This window comes from Bos taurus, chromosome 13 (genome assembly GCF_002263795.3).
Source record: "Bos taurus isolate L1 Dominette 01449 registration number 42190680 breed Hereford chromosome 13, ARS-UCD2.0, whole genome shotgun sequence".
NCBI lineage: Eukaryota > Metazoa > Chordata > Mammalia > Artiodactyla > Bovidae > Bos > Bos taurus.
In genome coordinates, this window is record NC_037340.1 from 41,877,714 (window position 1) to 41,900,571 (window position 22,858).

General features: G+C 49.5%; 1 protein-coding gene and 1 pseudogene across 1 annotated transcript; one reads left to right on the forward strand and one right to left on the reverse strand.

The window, feature by feature from the left end:
* Positions 1-660: 660 nt before the first annotated feature.
* Positions 661-3,711, reverse strand: CD93 (CD93 molecule). The gene is made up of 2 exons (XM_003586784.6): positions 1,661-3,711; positions 661-1,421 (listed from the first exon to the last, which is right to left on the reverse strand). The coding sequence occupies exons 1-2, from the start codon at positions 3,580-3,582 to the stop codon at positions 1,397-1,399; spliced, it is 1,947 nt and encodes a 648-aa protein (XP_003586832.2). The 5' UTR covers positions 3,583-3,711; the 3' UTR covers positions 661-1,396.
* Positions 3,712-14,161: 10,450 nt separating this feature from the next.
* On the forward strand, positions 14,162-14,902 carry LOC781466 (elongation factor 1-beta-like; annotated as a pseudogene).
* The last annotated feature ends 7,956 nt before the right edge of the window (positions 14,903-22,858 follow it).

Genomic DNA, 22,858 nt, shown 5'->3' on the forward strand with positions numbered 1-22,858 from the left:
GGTCTGTCCTGCAGGGGAAGGGGAGCATCAGGGAGGGGTGCGCCAAGGGGTTCACCCCCAGTCCCACCTTCTCCAGGTGCCCAGGCCTCCTGTGCTGCTCAGGCAGCTTCTAAGGGCTCTGCCCCACAGTGAATTCTGGGCTGCTTTCCAGGGACCCAGGCTGAACTGATGGGGACCAAGCACCACCGACCACAGCAGTCTTAGTTGTGGGAAATCTGGCTAGTGGGCACTTACAGACAAGGTTATAAATTAAAACGGCTCTGAGAAGTGTCTGCTGTTGCACAAGATCTTAGTTATACTCTCATTCTCTCTCCATCTCCTCTTGTCTTCTTTTTTTAAGGAAAAGGGCCAGAGGACACCTGTGCTGTACGCAGTACTGGGCCAGCACCCAGGGGACGAGTCCTGACTTGGTTGTGCGGTGTCCGCAAGATGGGCTCAGCTCTCAGGAGGCCTCCACCACCGTGAACTGTGCTAAATGCTGTTACAGCACTTTTTAAACTCAGCCCCTCACATCATCCAGAAACCACCAGAGTGTCCAAGCCCAGGCAGAGTGCAGAGAGGGCAGGATGGCATCGAGGGGGTGGGGCCACTTGGCCCCGGAGACCAGTGGTCTTTAACCTTTGACCTCACGAATGTCGGTGTCACCAGTCAAACACAGGGTGGAACATGGGAACATTTATTGAGACAAATTGACTCACGTAGTTTTGAAACAAACCCTGCCTTCTAACCCTAGTTTCCAGAGTCACTGTTTACTCGCTTGGTACAATTTTCCCCACATTGTTCAGATTTCATTTGCAAATAAACTGAAGACAATTAGAACCCGAAGAGCTAGAGAGATGTGATTTCTAAACGCCCTGCCTCTGCCACCTAAGTGGATGGAAACGCAAGAATGGAAAAAATATGCCTCCAGCCTGAACACGTTCCCTCCATCAGAAACAGAGCTTCTTACATAATCAGACAACAGATAGACTCAGGCTTCATCACACCAGAAGGCACAAATCATTTCAGTCCAAATTTGCCCTGATTTGTGTCCTGTTATTAGAGGTGTATGCAGGCAGAGAAGCAGTTCAAAGGGAGCCTGTTAGCACCTGACATGTCAAGTGCGATCCAGGATCAGGGGTGATATGAACTCAGTCACATTTGAATTTCAGCAGGAGAGGGAAGGAGAATTGTTAACACGCACGAAATTCCTAAACTGACACCTGACCCTCCCCCGCTTCCACACTACACACGTGTGATACCTGCACGGTTCAAGCTGCCAGGCATTTAAAGAGAAGGTTGACAACTACTTGCTAAGATTCCAGTCCAGTCTTCCAGGAGGTGGGGGTCCTGCTTTCAATGGTCTCCTGGCTCTGAGGATGGTGGTCGCTGCCAGTGTCCAGGGGCCTCATCAGCATCAGCAGTCTGTCCCCGGCGTCGGACTATGGGAACAAAGGGCAACACATTGGAAGCTGCTGCCCCGGGGCCATGTCATCTGGACCCTGGGCGTGGGGACACGGGGCAGGGTGGCACCCCCAGAGGGCACATGTGGGCCTCGAGGTGATCCCAGGGGGGCCCGAGCCTACCCCTCATCTCTGCCTGCTGCGTGCCATGGTCACTGCCGCCCCTACCCCGCCCCCGTGCCTGCCACACTCCCCCCGGGCAACCCAGCCTCCTTCACCTGTAGGGGTTCTCCATGGCTCTGCTCTCAGCCCGCTCGGGGACCCAGGCGTAGCTGTCCGCTGCGCTCTGCGGCTGCTGCTTCTTCTCCTCCTTCTTGGCCCTGCGCTTGCGACAGACCAGCAGCCCTAAGGCCAGAGCTAGCAGGAGCAGGATGGCCACCACGGTGCCAAGAATGTAAAATAAGAGCAGCTGCTGTCCGTCTGTGCCCTGCTCGCTCTGCTTGGCTGTGAAATCCTCGCCTGCAGACTCCCTGTGGCCGGTGGTGGCTGTGGGGTAATGGGTGCTGGGCTCCATCCAGACCCCAGGCGTCGCACTGGGGGCCAGCATCTCCGATGGGGGCAGGGAGGTGGGGACCCTAGCTGGGAGGGAGAGTCTCCTGTTGGAGGGCACCACTGTGGAGGTACCCTCAGGGTTGTCCCCGCTGCGACTGGACACAGTGGCAGAAGACTGGAGCTTCCCTTCTCCATTTCCCGTGTCTTCCCTAAGGGGAAACCCGGTCGGTGGTCCCAATGACGTGTGCCCCCCAGTGCAGGAGACGCCGTTGGGGTCCAGCTCCCAGCCCGGCAGGCAGCCACAGCGGAAGGACCCCTCCGTGTTGAAGCACAGGCTGTCGCAGAGGCCACCCTGCTGGACCTCACACTCGTCCACGTCCAGGCACTGGGTGCCGTCCTCCTCAGCCAGCTCGTAGCCCTCCTCGCAGGAGCAATAGAAGGAGCCCTCGGTGTTGGTGCAGCTCTGGGCGCAGGGCGAGTGGCCAGGGGCACACTCGTCCACATCCACGCAGGCCCCCTCTTCAGGGCCGCCAGGCTCAAAGCCCACCCAGCACTCACAGCGGAAGCTCCCAGGGGTGTTGACACAGTCCTGGGCACAGGGGTTGTCCCGGCACTCATCCACGTCCACACAGTCCCGCTGAGTCGAGTCCAGCTGGTAGCCTGGGGGACAGTGGCACGTAAAGTCTGTTCCGAGGGACCCGGGGAAGCACGTGGCCTCCCCTCCGCACGGGTTGGAGCTGCAAGGGTTCCGAGAGGCGCAACTGACCAGGTCGTCCAGCAGCCGGAACCCCGGCCGGCAGCCGCATCGGAAGGAGCCATCCCCACCCTCGAAGCAGTCCTGCTGGCAGCCTCCATTGTTGAAGTCGCAGCCGAACTTGGGGCTCACACAGAGGGGCCCTGAGCTGTCCCAGTCAAACTCGCTGGGGGCCTTCTCCTTGCACAGGAAGTAGTGCTGCCTGCCCTCATTCCCGTCCTCACAGGCCACGGTGGCCATCGAGGCAAAGGGCACGGCCTGCAGGGAGGAGCTGGTAGCCTGGAAAGGGGTCGTGTAGTTCACCTGACCCGGGCCCCCCAGGGTCAGCGGCCGGCACATGCCTTTGAAGCTGAACTTGCACACAAAGCCCTCGATGTTCATCCCAGGAAACCCGGAGTGCCCACAAGGACCATCGACCCACTTGGAGAGGCCGCTGGCCAAGCCCGGCACAGACAGGTCCAGAATCAGGGACACGCAGCGCCTGTGGGTACAGGTGCTCCTAACTTCTTTGTACCAGTTGTTGTACTGTGAGTCCTCCCCATCACCCAGCCAGCTGAAGCCCTTCAGAGGCAGGCTGCTGTCCGAGCAAGTGCCTTTCTCTCGCTGGAGCCCAATCCAGAATTTCGAGCGTTCTTGCAGGGGCGGCCCCAGCAGCAGGAGCTGGGTCAGGGCACCCTGGATGTGCCAGGCCTCCTCCTCACTCTTCACCGTGGCCAGATTGCCCCCTTTCTTGCTGCAATGGAGCTGGGCATCCTCCGCACTCAGCTTGTGCCTGTGGGCCGTGTAGCAGGCAGACCCTGCGCAGACCACGGCCTCCCAGTCAGTGGTATTCTCTGCCCGGGACTGGATCGACAGCAGCAGCAGCAGCAGCAGTAGGCCAGCTGAACTGGCCATCGTGGCCTCTGTGTCCCTCTGGGTGGGAGGCTGACGCCCGGGCGGTGACAGCGGCAGCCCAAGCTGAGCTCCGAGGGGAGCCGAGGGCTCAGACGTGGACGCTCCGTCACAGAGAAGGACACAAAGGCTGAAGGCTTTCCGCGGCCCCCTGACCCAAGGCGCATCCTGCCGCTGCACTTCTTATTCCTCACCGGATACAGGGGCTTCCTGTGCTGAATAGCTTCTGACTCCTGCAGCCTTCATCACGGTTTTGTTGTGCATAAAAGGAGCCAGGCAACGTCGCTGGGTTCGGGCTAAGGAAATGCAGCGGCGATGGGGGTGGGGAGACGTTTGTGGCTTGCATGCACCAGCGCCTTTATTTGGGGGTCCCTCCTCCTTCCATGTGAGGGCACGCCGCGGAGTGAGTAGAGATTTGGAGGGGGCCAGGAACTTGAGAAACTCACTTCATAACCCATAATAAAATTCCACTTTGGTTTGCAAACAACCAGAAGAGGAAAAGAAAAAAAATCCTCAGACTTGAGACACGACGGTTATAATTTTCAGCCTTTTTTAGAAGCAAACTGGACTCTCCTTTTGCGCGCTCATGTTCCCTTTGGCTTTGAGAGTCTTTTTTCTCTTGTGTCCCCTCATCGTGAACTTTAAATAGATAGGCAATTTTAAAATAGGAACTGGGCCGTGGGAATGTCTGAGTTTCTAACACAATGCCAAGCTCCCTCCTTGAGAACGTTAAACTCAATTGGGTGAAATTTGGCAGTTTTCAGGGTTTTGTAGCGCAAATGCTGTGTTGTGATGTGGCAGCTTCGCAGAAAGCATCATAAAGGAAAAGATGAAAATGTCTTTGACCTCACAGGCCGAGACTTGTGCGCCTGTTTTTCCTCAGCTCAGGGTTACCGGAAGGGTGGGAGGTCTGAGCCCAGAATCCACCCAGGCCACGGCTGACCTCCTTCCGCACAGCGACTCACAGAGGCCCTTGAAGAGTTCTTTTCCTGTGATGATAGTGTGTTCTGCTCACTGAGGCTGTCACCAGTTGGGGTCCCCAAGAAGTAGAGCCCAGAAAAACATTTGGGATACGCAGTTTATTTGAGAGGGGAGGAGTGAGACAAGGCCAAGGAAGCGGGCAGCACTGGGTGACACTAAATTGAGCAGGTGACCTGGGGCTCCAGCTGGAACCCTCAGGAGACCTGCAGACCACACATCCGTCTCCCCAGAGAAGGGAGGGGACTGGACCCTCCCCCTTTGGCTCCCCCTACCCACGGGCACCCATGACTCTCGGCACTCTGGGTGGATGGTGAGGACCCAGCCCCCAAAGGGAGTGCTCAGTGGAGAGTGGCAAACCTCCAAGTGACTGAGATGGGACACCAGCTCTCCTCAGAGCTTCCAGTAGGGTGTCGTGGGGGTTGGGAACTCAGGGGCTTCAGCCTCCACAAGGGATAAAACACTCATCTCAGACTCTAGACAGAGAGCCCTCAGGGGGTGCTCCTTGCATTCTTTTTATTTTAATCAGATGTTTGCAAGAGTCCAGAGATGCTTTCTTAGAATCCATTGAGTTCTCCCTGTGCTCTTTAGTGTCTGTGGAGATCCATCCACCCACCCACCTATCTATCCATGCAGTCATCCAACCATCCACCCACCCACCCATCCATCCATCCATCTTTTTATCCATCTATCCATCCATCTACCTAACCATCCATCCACCCAAGCAATGTTGATTAAGACCTTATTGTGTACTGGGCTCAGCACTGATATTCTAGGAGAAAACTCCTGCCTTCATGACCTTTGACATCCCTTAGAATGGACAGATTTGAACATGTTGAGCAGTTTTAGTGGTGACAGGTACCTCAGGGTGTCAGGAGAGATCCTTGGGATGGACACTTGGGACCGGCTCCTCCGGGAAAGAATGGCAACGAAGCTGGAATTTAAAGGAGGAAAAGATAAGAGGGGAAACGGCGTTCATGTGGGGGAATAGCATGTGCTAAGGCCCTGGGGTGGGAGGCCCACAACCTTGTTAAGGAAGTGAAGGAAAGGCGGTCCTACGAGAGCCTGAGGAATGGATAGGAGGACCTGGGGAGGGGAGGAGCCCTGAGAGCCCAAACAGTGACAACTTGACTTTTATCTGAAATCTGTGGGGAAGCACTGAAGGGCTAAGACCTTCATGTGGCAGCCCCCCACCCTCTGTGCAGAGAGACCCGAATGATGTGTGAGGACCTCTCAGCAGGCAACCATGGTTTCAGGCTCAGATGGAGCTATATTGTTCCCCTTTTCATAGAAATAGAGCAGTTATAAACATCTCTACAAAATGAAAAATGAACAAAACTAAAGAACAAATGAAGAATGAAAGCAACACTCTGTGCCACTGTGTGAGCTACTGCGCTGACCCTCCTGGGTACACTATCCCACGTGTGCAAAACCACATGAGGACACACCCCGCCAGGGCTGGTTTGTGAGTTTCCAGCTGTTTAAAGGGACAGAACACATCTACCCCTGGTTCAAATCCCACTCTGCCCCTCACGAGCTGTGTGGCTTTAGATGAGCTGTGGGACCTCTCTGTCCATGTATGAGAGTCCATAGCAGTTCCTCACACCTCCAAGGGACTCTGTGAGGGCTCCAGGGGCTCACATCTGGGCAGGGGATTTGGGGGGAGGAGTCACTGCCCCACCAGTACGCTGACAAGCGTTGATCACCTGAACTTGCCTCTGGCATTGGTGCCTTGGTTTGGATATTTGCTGGCTTTGGGACAGGACCTAAGCTCGGCATCTCCAGAGGGCTGGGTTTCCTGGTCTGTAAGAGAGGGGAGACGGGAGTCCTGATGCCATCACCCCAGTGAGGAGTCCATTAGGGCAACCAAGAGACAGAGGTGCTGGCTGAAGGCCGACCCCACACCCTCCCGCCCCTCACTGAGCAAAACTGAGCAGGAGGAAACCTGTTTCACTGGCTGCAGTCTTTTTTTTTTTCAAAGACTCTCCCCTGCCCTTACCCCGGCCCCCGCCCCTTGGCTGGTAAGCATGCTTATACAGCCTTATCAATTTTCCCACATTTCATAAATAGTGTCCTTGTGTAACTTATCATGCACAGTATTTACAGAAAACTTGACTGGGCCGAGCATTGTTTTTAAGGCTAACTAGTACTCACTTCCCAGATCTGGCTTTGGCAAGCAAAGCGGCTCATCAACATTTGGAAAGAGATAAATCAAGGAAAGGGTACAGGGTTTTGGGCAGATTCTGTCTCCAGGACAGCTCAGTGTGAGACACGAGCCTGTAAATCCTGCTCACACAGCTGGCTTGGTAATTTTCAGGATCCCTTTAGCATTTATAACACTCTCAGTGGTTCCAGTAAATGGCATAGAGTTTTGCCCTATTTAGACAATACAGTTTTATGGAATAAGATGTCTATAGTTCCCACATTCAAGATTCAATTCTTCATGAAAAAAAGCATGCATACAACAGTCATTAGAAAACAGTGAAGTCAGACAGAGAAAAAGAAATTTGAATATTAACACATATATGTAGAATCTAGAAAAATGGTACAGATGAACATATTTGCAAAGCAGAAATAGAGACACAGACATAGAGAACAAATGTATGGGAACCAAAAGGGAATGGAGTTGATGGGATGAACTGGGAGACTGGTATTGACACATACACACTACAGATACTATACATAAAGCAGGTAACTAATGAGAACCTACTACATAGCACAGGGAACTCTACTCGATGCTCTGTGGTTACCTAAACAGGAAGGAAACCCAAAAAAGAGGGAAACCTGTACGCAGGACAAGAAGCAATAGTTAGAACCACACATGGAACAACCGGCTGGTTCAAAACTGGGAAAGGAGTATGTCAAGTATTGTCACCCTATTAATTTAATTTATATGCAGAATCCATCACAGGAAATGCTGGGCTGGATGACTCACAAGCTGAAATCAAGATTGCCAGGAGAAATACCAACAACCTCAGATATGCAGATGATACCACTCTAATGGCAGAAAGTGAAGAGGAAATAAACAGCCTCTTGAAGGTGAAAGAGGAGAGTGAAAAAGCTGGCTTAAAACTCAACATTCAAAAACTGAGGATCATGGCATCCAGTCCTATTACTTCATGGCAAATAGATGGGCAAAAAGTGGAAACAGTGTCAGATTTCATTTTATTGGGCTCCAAAATCAATGCAGACAGTGACTACAGCCACAAAATTAAAAGACACTTGCTCCTTGAAAGAATATCTATGACAAACCTAGACAGTATTTTAAAAAGCAGAGATGTCACTTTGCCTACAAAGGTCCATCTAGTCAAAGCTATGGTTTTTCCAGTAGTCATGTATGGATGTGAGAGTTGGATGATAAAGAAAGCTGAGCACTGAAGAATTGATGCTTTTGAACTGTGGTGTTGGAGAAGACTCTTGAGAGTCCCTTGGACTGCAAGGAGATCCAACCAGTCCATCCTAAAGGAAATCAGTCCTGAATATTCATTGGAAGGACTGATGCTGAAGCTGAAGCTCCAATACTTTGACCATCTGATGCGAAAAGCCACCTCATTGGAAAAGACCCTGACGCTGGGAAAGATTGAAGGCAGGAAGAGAAGGGGATGACAGAGGATGAGATGGTTGGACGGCATCACCAACTCCACGGACGTGAATTTGAGCAAACTCAGGGACACAGGACAGGGAAGCCTGGTGTGCTGCCATTCATGGAGTTGCAAAGAGTCAGACACAATTTAGCGACTGAACAACAGCATATAACACATATACACACAGTTATAGAAAAGGAACAGAGAAAAAATACCAAAAAGTTAATAAAAATTTTCTCCCAACAACCCAGTGAGGTGGGTACTGACGTGACCATCATGCTCGTTTCCAGCTGGGAAAGCTTAGAGTGGTTAGGAACTTGCCTAGCTAGTAAGGAATACAGTCAGAACTTGAATCTAGGCCAACTGACTCCAGTCAAGGTACAGGTGTCCCAGGGTGTGCAGAGAGCCCTCTCAGTTTCTGATGGATTCAGCTACTATGGCAACCCTGAGGCTAGATTCACATGCCTGAGTTTGGGCCCATTTGTCTAATTTTATCTGTCTGATGTCTGTTTCTGTGATTATGGTTTCTGTGTGTCTGCCCTCTGATGCCCTCTTGCCACACCTATTGTCTTACTTGGGTTTCTCTTACCTTGGACGTGGGGTATCTCTTCACGGCTGCTCCAGCAAAGTGCAGTGGCTACTCCAGCAAAGCGAAGCTGCTGCTCCTTACCTTGGATGAGGGGTATCTCCTCATGGCCACCCCTCCTGACCTTGAACATGGAGTAGCTCCTCTCAGCCTTCCCGCGCCCACACAGCTGCTGCTCCTTGGACATGGGGTTGCTGGCATATTGAATGCAGCATTTTCACAGCATCATCTTTCAGGATTTGAAATAGCTCAACTGGATTTCCATCACCTCCACTAGCTTTGTTCGTAGTGATGCTTTCTAAGGCCCACTTGACTTCACATTCCAGGATGTCTGGTTCTAGGTGAGTGACCACACCATCGTGATTATCTTGGGCATGAAGCTCTTTTTTGTATAGTTCTCCTGTGTATTGTTGCCACCTCTTCTTAATATCTTCTGCTTCTGTTAGGTCCATACCATTTCTGTCCTTTATCAAGCCCATCTCTGCATGAAATGCTCCCTTGGTATCTCTAATTTTCTTGAAGAGATCTCTAGTCTTTCCCATTCTGTTGTTTTCCTCTATTTCTTTGCACTGATTGCTGAGGAAGGCTTTCTTATCTCTCCTTGCTATTCTTTGGAACTCTGCATTCAGATGCTTACATCTTTCCTTTTCTCTATTGCTTTTCGCTTCTCTTCTTTTCACAGCTATTTGTAAGGCCTCCTCAGACAGCCATTTTGCTTTTTTGCATTTCTTTTCCATGGGGATGGTCTTGATCCCTGTCTCCTATACAATGTCATGAACCTCCGTCCATAGTTCATCAGGCACTCTGTCTATCAGATCTAGTCCCTTAAATCTATTTCTCACTTCTACTGTATAATCATAAGGGATTTGATTTCGGTCATACCTGAATGGTCTAGTGGTTTTCCCCACTTTCTTCAATTTAAGTCTGAATTTGGCAATAAGGAGTTCATGATCTGAGCCACAGAAAAACATCTATTTCTGCTTTATTGAATATGCCAAAGCCTTTGACTATGTGGATCACAATAAACTGTGGAAAATTCTGAAAGAGATGGGAATACCAGACCACCTGACCTGCCTCTTGAGAAACCTATATGCAGGTCAGGAAGTAACAGTTAAAACTGGACATGGAACAACAGACTGGTTCCAAATAGGAAAAGGAGTACGTCAAGGCTATATATTGTCACCCGGCTTATTTAACTTCTATGCAGAGTACATCATGAGAAACGCTGGGCTGGAAGAAGCACAAGCTGGAATCAAGATTGCTGAGAGAAATATCAATAACCTCAGATATGCAGATGACACCACCCATATGGCAGAAAGTGAAGAGGAACTAAAAAGCCTCTTGATGAAAGTGAAAGAGGAGAGTGAAAAAGTTGGCTTAAAGCTCAACATTCAGAAAACGAAGATCATGGCATCCATTCCCATCACTTCATGGCAGATAGATGGGAAAACAGTAGAAACAGTGTGAGACTTTATTTTTGGGGGCTCCAAAATCACTGCAGATGGTGATTGCAGCCATGAAATTAAAAGATGCTTACTCCTTGGAAGGAAAGTTATGACCAACGAAGATAGCATATTGAAAAGCAGAGACCTTTGCCAACAAATGTCTGTCTAGTCAAGGCTATGGTTTTTCCAGTGGTCATGTATGGATGTGAGAGTGGGAGTGTGAAGAAAGCTGAGCACCGAAGAATTGATGCTTTTGAACTGTGGTGTTGGAGAAGACTCTTGAGAGTCCTTTGGACTGCAAGGAGATCCAACCAGTCCATCCTAAATGAGATCAGTCCTGGGTGTTCATTGGAAGGACTGATGCTGAAGCTGAAACTCCAATACTTTGGCCTCTTCATGTGAAGAGTTAACTCATTGGAGAAGACCCTGATGCTGGGAGGGATTTGGGGCAGGAGGAGAAGGGGACGACAGAGGATGAGATGGCTGGATGGCATCACTGACTCGATGAACATAAGTTTGAGTGAACTCTGGGAGTTGGTGATGGACAGGGAGGCCTGGCGTGCTGCAATTCATGGGGTCACAAAGAGTCAGACACAACTGAGCGACTGAACTAACTAACTGGTGTATGTTTTATCATCACCTTTCATTTCCCCAAAGAGTACTGAATCACATCTCATTTCCATATGAAATGATGAATCACAGCATCCACACCCTACCTGTCTCCAGCACAGCCTGGGACATTCATTGCAGGAAACATCCCCGGTAATTTCCTCTGAGTGTCCTGGTTTCTCTTATCTCACTTCTCTAGTGCTCTTTGGAAGATCACGGCTAGAAAGTGGTTTGGTCCCTAGACCTGGGAACAGTAACAGTGCCCTTGGGCCTCTCCTGTAATGTTTGATGTCTCCCAAAGTAGGGGTCCCACTGCCAGTCGGTGCAAAGAGACCACAGCAAAGCCTCATCCCAACTTCCAGATGTTGACCGCTTTATCCAAAGGAGACCATGGGCTCCAAGTTGGGTCCAGCTCTTCAGTTCAGTTTAGTTCAGTCACTCAGCTGTATCCAACCCTTTGTGACCCTATGGATTGTAGCACACCAGGCTCCCCTGTCCATCACCAACTCCTAAAGCTTGCTCAAATGCATGTCCATCAAATTGGTGATGCCATCCAACCATCTCATCCTCTTTCACCCCCCCTCATCCTGCCTTCAATCTTTTCCAGCATCAGGATCTTTTCAAATGAGTCAGTTCTTCGCATCCAAAGTATTGGAGTTTCAGCTTCACATCAGTCCTTCCAATGAGTATTCAGGACTGATTTCCTTTAGGATGGACTGGTTGCATCTCCTTGTAGTCCAAGAGACTCTCAAGAGTCTTCTCCAACACCACAGTTCAAAAACGTCAGTTCTTTGGCACTCATCTTTCTTTATAGTCCAACTCTCACATCCACACATGACTACTGGAAAAACCATAGCTTTGACTACGGTTGGTCATATTTTGACTATCATGGACCTTTGTTGGCAAAGTAATATCTCTGCTTTTTAATATGCTGTCTAGGTTGGTCATAGCTTTTCTTCCAAGGAGCAAGTGCCTTTTAATTTCATGGCTGCAGTCACCATCTTCAGTGATTTTGGAACCTAAGAAAATAAAGTCTCTCACTCTTTACCTTGTTTCCCCATCTATTTGCCATGAAGTGATGGGACCAGATGCCATGATATTAGTTTTCTGATGCTGAGTTTTAAGCCAACTTTTTCACTTTCCTCTTTCACTTTCATCAAGAAGCTCTTCATTTCCTCTTCACTTTCTGCCATAAGGGTGGTGTCATCTGCATATCGTGTCTGAGGTTATTGATATTTCTCCCAGCAATCTTGATTCCAGCTTGTGCTTCTTCCAGCCCGGCATTTTGGCAATGATATATTCAGCATAGAAGTTAAATAAGCAGGGTGACAATATACAGCCTGGACATACTCCTTTCCCAATTTGGAACCAGTCTGTTATTCCATGTCAGGTTCTAACTGTTACTTCTTGACCTGCATATGGATTTCTCAGGAGGCAGGTCAGGTAGTGTGGTATTCCCATCTCTAGAAGTCCAGCTCTTAGACAATTTTTATTAGCCCCATCGTGTCAATAAAAGAGTGAGTTCATTATCAATATTTAGGAAGTGTAAGATTTTACGTGAAGATTTGGATTTCTGGCTTCTATTGAAAAATAGCCTCTGGTGATGCTGACCCTGCCCTGACATGGAAATCAATGGCCCTGCCAGTGCCACTGGGGGCTGCCCGGCTGGCTCCTATATCACCGGGGAACCTAGTGTCACTGATTATCCACACCGTGGCCCACCTGCTTTCATCTAAAACCATGATAGTAGTTCAGCCAAAAGTTACCTGGGGTCTATCAAGATTCTGTGTGCATTTCTCTCTGTATGAAGTGAGCTGTGGGGAAGATGCTCTCTCTCCTTCCAAAGACAAGTTCACCTGTGTACCTGTCAGCAATAAGCTTCAAGAGATATCAGAAACTCCTCGATCCAGGTCTAAGCCAATGATGGTAAGTCCACCCCCTGGCCAGCACCTGGACCAGAGCAGACATGTGACATAGCCCATCCGCGTGGGTTAAGGCAGAATGCTGGATGCTTCAGGAAACTTCTCCTCCCCCTTAAGCAGAGACATGAGAAATAGACACCCCATGCTTGGTATGGTCTTCCAGATGCTGGTTTGCAAAGTTGATAGAGTCTGGATGAGCGGACACACTCAGAGGAGCAGAGCATGAAGATGGAAGGAGGCTGACCCTAAAGTCACCCTGCCAAGGCTTCTTATTTGACATTATTAGCATTTTTATCACAGGATGGATGATTTACATTATTGTTCCAGTTTCAAGTGTACAATACAGTGATTTAAGATTTTTATAGATTATACTTCAAGTTACTATAAAATATCGGCTATATTATACAGCACAGGGAATTATTAGCATTTTTGTTTGAGCAATTTATTTGTTGGCTATTACTTGCAGCCAGTGGCATTCTTTCCAGACTTTGGGCTCTAAAGATTTTACTCTGTGAGACAAGACCTGACCCAGGGGCCTCAGAAGTCCTCCCAGGTCTGCAGGCCTTTGGTCTGTTTGCAGAACCACATTTCCACACAACAGTTCTAGGGGTCTGGGACTTCCCTGGTGGTTAAGATCTCACTTTCCAATGCAGGGGGTGTGGGTTCGATCCCTTGTTGGGAAACTAAGATCCCATGTGCCTCATGACCAGAAATAGATAAATAAATAAAACAGAAGCAATACTGGGACAAATTCAATAAATTCTTTTTTTAATGGTCCATATCAAATAAATCTTAAAAAAGAATTCTAGGGGCAACCACAGCCTCTCCCCGCCCCCCCCCCCACCCCCCCCCCACCCCCCACTCCATATTGGAAGAGAGAAAAGGCTTCAGGTTGGGCTCTTTCTGGGGAGAGAGTTGACCTCCTTGCCTGGTGCTGACGGGGAGGGAGGCGAGGAGGGGGGCCCCCTGCAGAGCCTAGGACAGCAACAACAAAACTCTGGGGAGACTGGCCTTTCCTTGTCCAAACCCCAGCAGCCTGCCGGTACCTCAGGCACAGCAGGTGCCTTGAGGGAGCAAAGGGGAGACACACCCGAGCCAGCTTGTCCCACAAGCCTCACTCTTCTCTTCCCATGGGAACCTCGTGGGCAGCAGAAAGGAGGAGGAGACTCCGGGCGCTCTGGGCCCCAACACACAGAGCCCTATCTACACCCACATGGGGAGCAGCCGCTTCGTTGCCTGCTTGGGATCACACGTGACAACCTCACAGCATCCAGAATGGAGGTGGTTCCACTGGTTTCCTAGAACAGGCTGCAGCTTGAGCCCAGGGGCTGCCAGCATTTCACCTAAGTGATTCAGCAAGTGTGCTTTTAAGCCAGGTGTTTTAAAGGCAGAGTGATTCTGTTGTGTTGATAATTCATCTCTGACCTTTTTTCTCTTAGCACTGGGCGCTGACCAGTTGCATGCCTCTTTTTCTTTGCTGCCTCCCAGTTCTAGATTAGCCATCGCCATGGGTTTTGGAGACTTGAAGAGCCCCGCTGGCCTCCAGGTGCTCAACAACTACTTGGCAGACAAGAGTTACATAGAGGGGTACGTGCCATCACAAGCAGATGTGGCAGTATTTGAAGCCGTCTCCGGCCCACCACCTGCCGACTTGTGTCATGCCCTCCGTTGGTATAACCACATCAAATCTTATGAGAAGGAAAAGGCCAGGCTGCCGGGAGTGAAGAAAGCTTTGGCCAAGTATGGCCCTGCTAATGTGGAGGACACCACAGAAAGTGGAGCTACAGATAGTAAAGATGATGATGACATTGATCTCTTTGGATCTGATGATGAGGAAGAAAGTGAAGAAGCCAAGAGGCTAAGAGAAGAATGCCTTGCTCAGTATGAGTCAAAGAAAGCCGAAAAACCAGCACTTGTCGCCAATCTTCCATCTTATTAGACGTGAAACCTTAGGATGATGAGACCGATATGGCAAAACTAGAGGAGCCCGTCAGAAGCATTCAAGCAGACGGCTTGGCCTGGGGCTCTTCTGAACTAGTTTCAGTTGGGTATGGCATTAAAAAACTTCAAATACAGTGTGTAGTTGGAGACGACAAAGTTGGGACAGACATGCTGGAGGAGCAGATCACTGCTTTCGATGAGTATGTATAGTCTATGGATGTGGCTGCATTCAACAAGATCTAAAATCCATCATGGATCAGTGCCCTTAAGTAAAAGTTTGAAAGACAAATAATAATAATAATAATTCATCTCTGAGCCCCCCACCAAATTTTAAAAATGAAATGAAAGTCACTTAGTTGTGTCTGACTCTTTGTGACCCCGTGAACTATACAGTCCATGGAATTCTCCAGGCCAGAATCCTAGAGTGGGTAGTCTTTCCCTTCTCCAGGGGATCTTCCCATCCCAGGGATCAAACCCAGGTCTCCCGGTTTATGGGCAGATTCTTTACCAGCTGAGCCACCAGGGAAGCTCAAGCTCGAACTGGAGTCTCCTGCACTGTAGGTGGTTTCTTTACCAACTGAGTTATCAGGGAAGCCACCAAATTTAAAATGGTGACCAATTTTTAGGAATTAGATTGTCACACTGCAAAAGCAGCTGGTTCCACAAAATTCAGTAAAACAAATGTATTTTGATTTAACTCAGAGTTTCTAGTTATGAGTGTTGGGGTGCAGAAATATAGGTATTTCCTTCACTAGGAAACTGCATACTCGAGGTGTCGGTATAGCTTCATAGAGGACATGCAGATTTTCCCATATAGAGGTTTACTGTTGGGTTCTCCTCCCTGATCCTCAAAGACACAGTGGGTAGCAGACTTCATTCAGTTCAATACATCCTCAGGTCTAGGAGTCTGAATCAGCCCAGTCACAGGCACCCAGGGCACTCCACACCCCCAAAGACCTGCAGGGCAACTCCTGCCCCCACCCTAGATGATCTTGCTGGTCTTCCTGCCACTGACAGGCTGAGATGAGTAAGAGTAACCCTCTCGGAACCAGGCTGTCTTGCCCAAGTTCACACGTGGAGTGGTGATAGAGCAGGCAGAGTGATGGAGGAGACAGGGTGATGGAGGAGGCAGGAGTGATGGAGGAGACGGGGTGATGGAGGAGGCATGGGAGTGATGGAGGAGACGGGGTGATGGAGGAGACAGGGTGATGGAGGAGGCAGGAGTGAAGAGGAGACGGGAGTGAGGGAGGAGATGGGAGTGATGGAGGAGACGGGGTGATGGAGGAGACAGGGTGATGGAGGAGGCAGGAGTGATGGAGGAGACAGAAATGAGGAGGAGACAGGAGTGAGGGAGGAGATGGGAGTGAGGGAGGAGATGGGAGTGATGGAGGAGATGAGAGTGATGGAGGAGATGGGAGTGATGGAGGAGACGGGGTGATGGAGGAGGTAGGAGTGATGGAGGAGACAGAAGTGAGGAGGAGACGGGAGTGATGGAGGAGATGGGAGTGATGGAGGAGACGGGAGTGATGGAGGAGACAGGGGTGGTGGAGGAGGTAAGGGTGAAGAAGGAGGATTTCCACCTAGACTTGGGAGTGGGGTGAGTAGGAACAATGGGTGACACTGTTATCTATTTCAACCAGTTGAACCACAAACCAGTGGAGACCATCAGGAAAAGGCAGCCACACCAGAGTCCTTTGCTTTCTCTGGGCCGCATTCCTCTGAGACACAACACACTAATTCTGTGTCCACATGATAACCTACACACACATGTGGCAGACTGATTCCTAGTGGCCCCAAACTACTAACAACCCAAATATCCTTCAATAAATGAATGGGTAAATGAACTGTGGTCTTACAATATCTTGAATAATACTTTGTAGTAACAGGGTAAAAACTACTGACACACACACATTAATCCCCAGAGACTGAAAAAAGTCAGTCCCAACGGTGGCATGCTGTGAGGTTCCACACGTAGATAACCTTGAAATGACAAAAAGGTGGGCAGTGAGGAATAGATTGCTGGCTTCAGAGGTCAAAAAGGGGAGGGACTGTGAAAAGACAGCAGGAGGTGTCCTTGTGATGCTGGAAAGACTCAGGTGCTGACTGCCTGAGAGTCAGAATCCTCCTGTGACTTGTCCTCTCATTCAGCAGGATGCAGCCATGGGGGAAATGACCCAGATGAGGACTCTAGGAGTCTTTCTGTATTGTTTCTTATAAACTGCATGTTAATCCATAAGGATCTCGAAATTAAAGGTGTAATTAAAAGAAAGGAGAGTGTCTTGGTCACGAGTTTTTCTACACCTCCAAGAGGACTGGACCAAAGGAGCTCCATCTCCCACTAGCCTCAGGGAAGTCAAACCCACCCACGCAGGTCCTCTGGCTTATGCCCTGGGTCGTAGGAGCCAAGGCTACATTTGTGCCCTGGCTCCAAGGCTGCAACCTTCAGAAGGACCAGGGATAAGGCCGTGGGGAAGTGTAGACCAGCCCTGTGTAGGGGCGGGCAGGGAACCATCATATGGGGTTGTGTAACCACTATAGGGACCAGAGAGCAGCAGGGCCTCCATCAAAGATGTCCACTTGTCAGTACCAACACCGCTCCCCAGAGACTTTGTCTCCGAAAGGTTCCATCCAAGTGGTAACCCTCTACAGGGACAAAATAGCTCACTGTCTTCTAATATCCAGGGACCCCAGCATTTTCTATAAAGGGCTGGATAGTAGATGTTTTCAGCCTTCTGAGCCATACAGACCATGTTGCAGCTACTTTATCTCTAGCTTGAAGCAGCCACAGATGTTAAGTAAACAATAAAGCATGGCCGTGTCCAATAGAACTTTATCTACAAAAGCAGGCCTCAGGCAGAATTTGGCCCACAGACTGTGGTTTGCACAACCCCACTTATATTTACATGAGACCTTTGCAGCTTACCCAGCCCGTCGGCTGCAGCCACTACCGCTGGGCCACGGGTCACTTTTAGCCGGCTCAGAGGTGGACCCCAAACCCGGGACAGCTGGGGCACAGGAGAGGACCTGGGATCGGGTGAAGGGAAGTTGAAGGCCCACTTAGATACCCCACATTGTCAGAACTTGAGAGCCAGTGGGACAAAGCCAGGAATGAGGTGGGGTGTTTCATCCATCAGCAAACAGTGGTAAAGGGCTTGTCTCCCTCTCCATCATGTCAGCTAAGGGTGAGGGTATTCTGCCAGGTTATGACCTGTGCTGATGCTGGGGATCATGGATGGAGGCAAAAAATTCTTCCCTGGGGCAAGAGTCCAGATCTTCTCCCAGTGTGGGACCCACTTCCTGGCTGTGTAAGCTCAGAGCACTCACTCCCCAGGCAGCACAGCTGGAAACAGGGGGCTTCTCCCTGGAGTCATAGTTCCTTCACGCCTCGAAGAGCTTCCCTCCCAATTCAGCAGGCTGCTCTCTCTACCCAAGGAGATTGGGTCAAGGTGGCCACGTGTGGAGTCTCCCCTTAGGGAAAACTCCAAGCATTATTTTCATGCCCTACTTCTCCCAGAACTTTTGTCCAGCTTGGGCTTCTGTCTGGACTGAGGTCCCTGGAGAAGAAACAGAAGGACTTCTAAACCGTCTTGGGCACTGAGGTCCTTAGCTAAGGCAGACAAAGACCTCGGGAAATGACTCAAACTCCAGGAAGGAAGTTTAAAAAATAAAGAGGGAGCTCATTTAAAGCAAGAACAACAAAAAGAAAGAAAGGCAAGCTAACATAACAAGGAAGGCACATGACATCAGCACCATTTTCCTAGCAGTGATGCCAGCCCCCAACCTAAGTTGCTGGGTGAACTTGGCCATGGGAGGTGGGGGATGGAGTGGCCGAAGGTCCTTTCTGGAAATGTAGGAGAGGTGACTCCCTTGGTGCACTGTTATCTTTGTCAACTGAAAAAAAAATTAAAAATGAACCACCTAAAAGCTGAGAATTGAATTCTATTTAGGGCCAAAACTGAAGACTTATGCTCCTATGACAGCATCTCAGGTCACTCTGAGGGCCTGCTCTGAAGAAGTAAGGGAGGAGCCAGGTTATACAAGCATTTTTGTAACAAAAACTAGATAGTTGGACTATCAAAAGATTACTTTTGAAATCCAGATACTTCAATTTAATGAATTGAGTACTTCTCTGTGTATGGGACAAAGGAGCCTGGCAGGGGTCTCAAGAGTGGGACACAACTTAGTGACTAAACCACCGTCACCACTGTGTATGGGAAGATGCAAGAGTCTGGGCTCAATATGGACACCAGCTTCCTGGAGCCAGCATCCCAGCACCTCAGCTACCCGGAGCCAGCACCCCAGCACCTCAGCTACCCGGAGCCTGGCATCCCAGCACCTCAGCTACCTGGACCTGGTGTCTCAGCGCCTCGGCTACCTGGAGCGGACATCCCAGCGCCTCGGCTACCTGGAGCAGGCGTCCTGCACTTCTCCCTTCTTCATCCCCTTGCAGTGCACAGTTGGGGCAGCTGCAGTGGCTGATGGCTCAAAGGCCACAACGTCTTTATTTACTGACAGGGCAGGTGACCTACTTGGTCCATGTCTCTTACTTGGGGTTGAAGCATCACTTACCCAGAGGGAGGGGCACATAGTGTAACTGAAATTGTAATTTTCATCAGCTGAGCCCATGAAACTAGCTCTCAGCTTGAGCAATAGGACATCCCCTGGAGGCCGTGACATGGTGGCCCCCAACTCGGACAGTGTGGATGGTGACTGGGGGACTGTGATAAGGTCTGTGGAGGCACCCAGGAGAGTTACCACCCTGCCCTGTGTCTGTGGGGCCCAGGTGTTGGACGTGGGTGAGTCACCTACGTGTCGACACTGTGTCCCACTCCTTGAAGATAGCACTGCTCTTAAATCCATTCATTCTATTGAGGAGATTTGGTTGTTTGGGGATTTTTTTGTGTGCGATCAGGGAGGGATGCATGGTTCTAGAGGCACCTTAACCACTGTGCCTCTTTAACAAGGGTGAGTCCCCAAGGGGGGCTGTGGCATCACCAGCTCCCAGATGCCCTGTCCCTTCCTTCTCTAGGAGGGGCGGGGGGGAAGTCTGGGGGAAGCCCAGACTTCCTCATCTTGTACTGGGCCAGCCCCGCATCCACTGACCTCTTATACCCCACAGAAGTCCTCCTTGTGCCCCTGCCTCTGTCCCAATTGCTGCAGCCTGACACCTCACTACACCCTGACACCTCACTACACCACGGGGCCTTGAGTTGAAATAGACAACATTGCCCTCCAGGAGCTCACAGACAGGTTAAGAAAATCAAAACAGAGTTTGAGAGATACAATTGGAGAAAAGGTGGCTAGAGTCTGGGGGAGGATGGGAAGGAGGTACATCAGGGAAATCCCAGAGTCTCAGACCTGAGCCAGGTTTCAAGGGATCACGCGGATGCTGACCAGGACACACCTGCCTCACTCAGGACCAGAAACAGCACAGAATTCTGGGTTCAGAATCAGGTCCAACCTTTGGAATAAAAAGGGGGTCGAGACGGTAGACTCAACCATGCTCCTTCCACTCTAAGGCAAGCCCGCCTTTGGGCTGCTGATGCAGGGTGAGAGGTGCAGGCGAGGAGCAGAGTTGAGCCATGGCACCTGGGACCTCAGTCCTGACAGGTGTGCTGCAGCCTGACGTCCAGGGGCTGCGCATGGCCTCTGCCTCAAGACGCCACCAACATGTCCTGCGTGTCCATCACGAGCCCTCTCACTGGCTGGGTGGCTTTTCCTGCCATCTCTTCTCCTTTCTGGAAGGTGTTCACCCACCTGTGGCACAAGAAGACTAAATAATCTCACCCCCAAGGACACCCATGCAAATGGTCCCCAGGCCCAGGTCCACGTCAATTTCCTGTGTGCTCACCTGGGGGAGCTCAGAGGACAGAGCCCTGCAGACACAAATCTGGAGGGCCTTTTCTGTGACGGTTTCTGTGTGATATGAGGGCCCCTCCCCGCTGGTCCTGTAGGGCCTCCTTCCCCCCACAGCTTGGAGTCAATCTGTGGAGGATGCTAGTGCCCACGTGATTCCCAAGTAGGATCCCACAGCTCCCACAGAGGTGCTTCTGTTTGTGGATGGATACCAAATTCAGTTGTTCAAAATGGGAGACCAAAAGGAGGGATATTTTTATGTGGCCATGATGCTGACGTCACTCTCTCTGTAGTTCAATCTTTAAGTAATTGTCTCTTCTCTAAAGCAGAGGGAGGCTTAGAGCTGTAGAAAACTGATGTAGGTAGGGAGAGAAGCTGGAATGAGGCTCCAGCCACCTCAACTTTTGAGAGGATCAATAATAGCACATCTGGTGAGGGACAGGGAGGCCTGACATGCTGCAGCCCACGGTATCTCAGAGTTGGACACGACTTGGCAACTGAACCATAACAACAAAACCTATTCTTTGGGCTTCCCAGTGGCGACAGTGGTAAAGAACCTGCCTGCCAAGGCAGAAGAAGTAAGAGATTTAAGTTCGATCCCTGGGTCCGAAAGATCCCCTGAAGGAGGAAATGGCAACCCACTCCACTATTCTTGCTTGGAGAATTCCCACAGACAGAGGAGCCTGGCAGACTTCAGTCCATGGCATCGAAAAGAGTTGGACATGACTGAAGCAACCCAGCATGCATGCATTCTGAAAAACTACCAAGTTTTAAAAATCGGATATAAACATACATATAAACATATAAACATCGGATATAAACATACATATAAACATATAAACATCGGATATAAACATATAAGCATGTGATTTGAAATTCTAGAAAAATTTTAAAAGATACAAAGAAGCGAGCTCCTTTTCTCCTCCAGAGCTTGGTCTTGGTCTCTGAGGCCCTGGAGGGAGCAAATGTTCCCAGGACAACGGTTCTCTCTTCAAAGATAAACATCTCCATATATGTGCAGTCCTGTCCTGCCCTAGCTTTGTCACTTAGAAACATGTCTTGGAGTTGTCCCTTATCAGCCCCACAGCCTTGACCCTTCTTCCCAAGCGTCATCCATGATCTAGTCTAGCACATTCCTCCTCCAGACCCTGAGAACTGCCTGTTTATCTGGGTGGGAAGGAGGGTGTCTGTTTTCCTACGGAGAGTTTGCTGTTTTTCTTACTGAAACGTAATACAAGTTTACAAAGTCACCGTGTGTGTGTGTGTGTGTGTGTGTGTGTGTGTGTGTACTTTTGTTTCTATTTGCCTTTGGACTGCATTTCTGGCATTGCTTTATTTCCAGAAAATTCTAATTTTATCTAATTAGAAATTTTTACCCATGTGTTTTTAATGACATCAAATTTGTGCCATGCTTAAACGTGAAAGTCGCTCAGTTGTGTCCAACTCTTTGCGACCCCATGGACTATGCAGTCCAGGCCAGAATACTGGAGTGGGTAGCCTTTCCCTTCTCCAGGGGATCTTCCCAACCCAGGGATTAAACCCAGCTCTCCTGCACTGTGGGAAGATTCTTTACTGCCTGAGCCATAAAGAAAGCCCAAGAATATTAGAGTGGGTAGCCTATCCCTTCTCCAGGGGATTTTCTCTACCCAGGAACAGAACCAGGATCTCCTGCATCGCAGGCAGATTCTTTACCAACTGAGCTATGAGGGAAGCCCTGCTTAGATAGTTTTCCTTACCCCATGCCCATTAAAAAAAAATGCTTCAATGTTCCCATATTTTCAGTAGTTTTATACTTTTACTTTTTACCTAAAGTTTTATTTTACATCTGGAATATATTTTAAATAATGGACTAAGTGAGAGATTCAGTTATATTTTTCCAGATGGTCATCTAGTTGTCTAATTTCATTTAAAGACCAAATCCTCCTGCTCTATTTATTCTAAATGCTATCTTTTTTATAAACTGAAGTCTCATGCTATTTGGGTCTAACTGTGTACGGGGTTCCCTTCCCTGGTCCACGTGTCTCTTCACCCCTACAAACACCACAGGGTTTACACCCTGTGGCTGCAGTATTTCAGGGCATCTGGACTTACGTATCTGAATCTGCTTGGGATCTGACTTCCCATTTTAATTCACTCTTCTTCTTTTTGGTAAGAACTTCCCATAGACAAAAGTCAGCTTATCTTGTTGAAACCAAATGATCTTTCTATTTTTATTTAGACAACAGTCACCATATAGATTAACTGGAGAAGTTTCCAGTTGATGATAACGAGTTATCAAATCCCAGAAGATAGGATATGTGGTCGGAGTATCCTTTTTTCTTTGGTATTTAAGTTTATGTCAGAAGGAACATGCACTTT

Excerpts from the sequence above, each read along its gene's own strand:
- CD93 (XM_003586784.6), bottom strand. The coding sequence starts at position 3,582 with ATGGCCAGTTCAGCTGGCCTACTGCTGCTGCTGCTGCTGCTGTCGATC. Across the intron at positions 1,422-1,660 it reads GCCATGGAGAACCCCTACAG|TCCGACGCCGGGGACAGACT; the intron begins GTGAAGGAGGCT and ends TTGTTCCCATAG.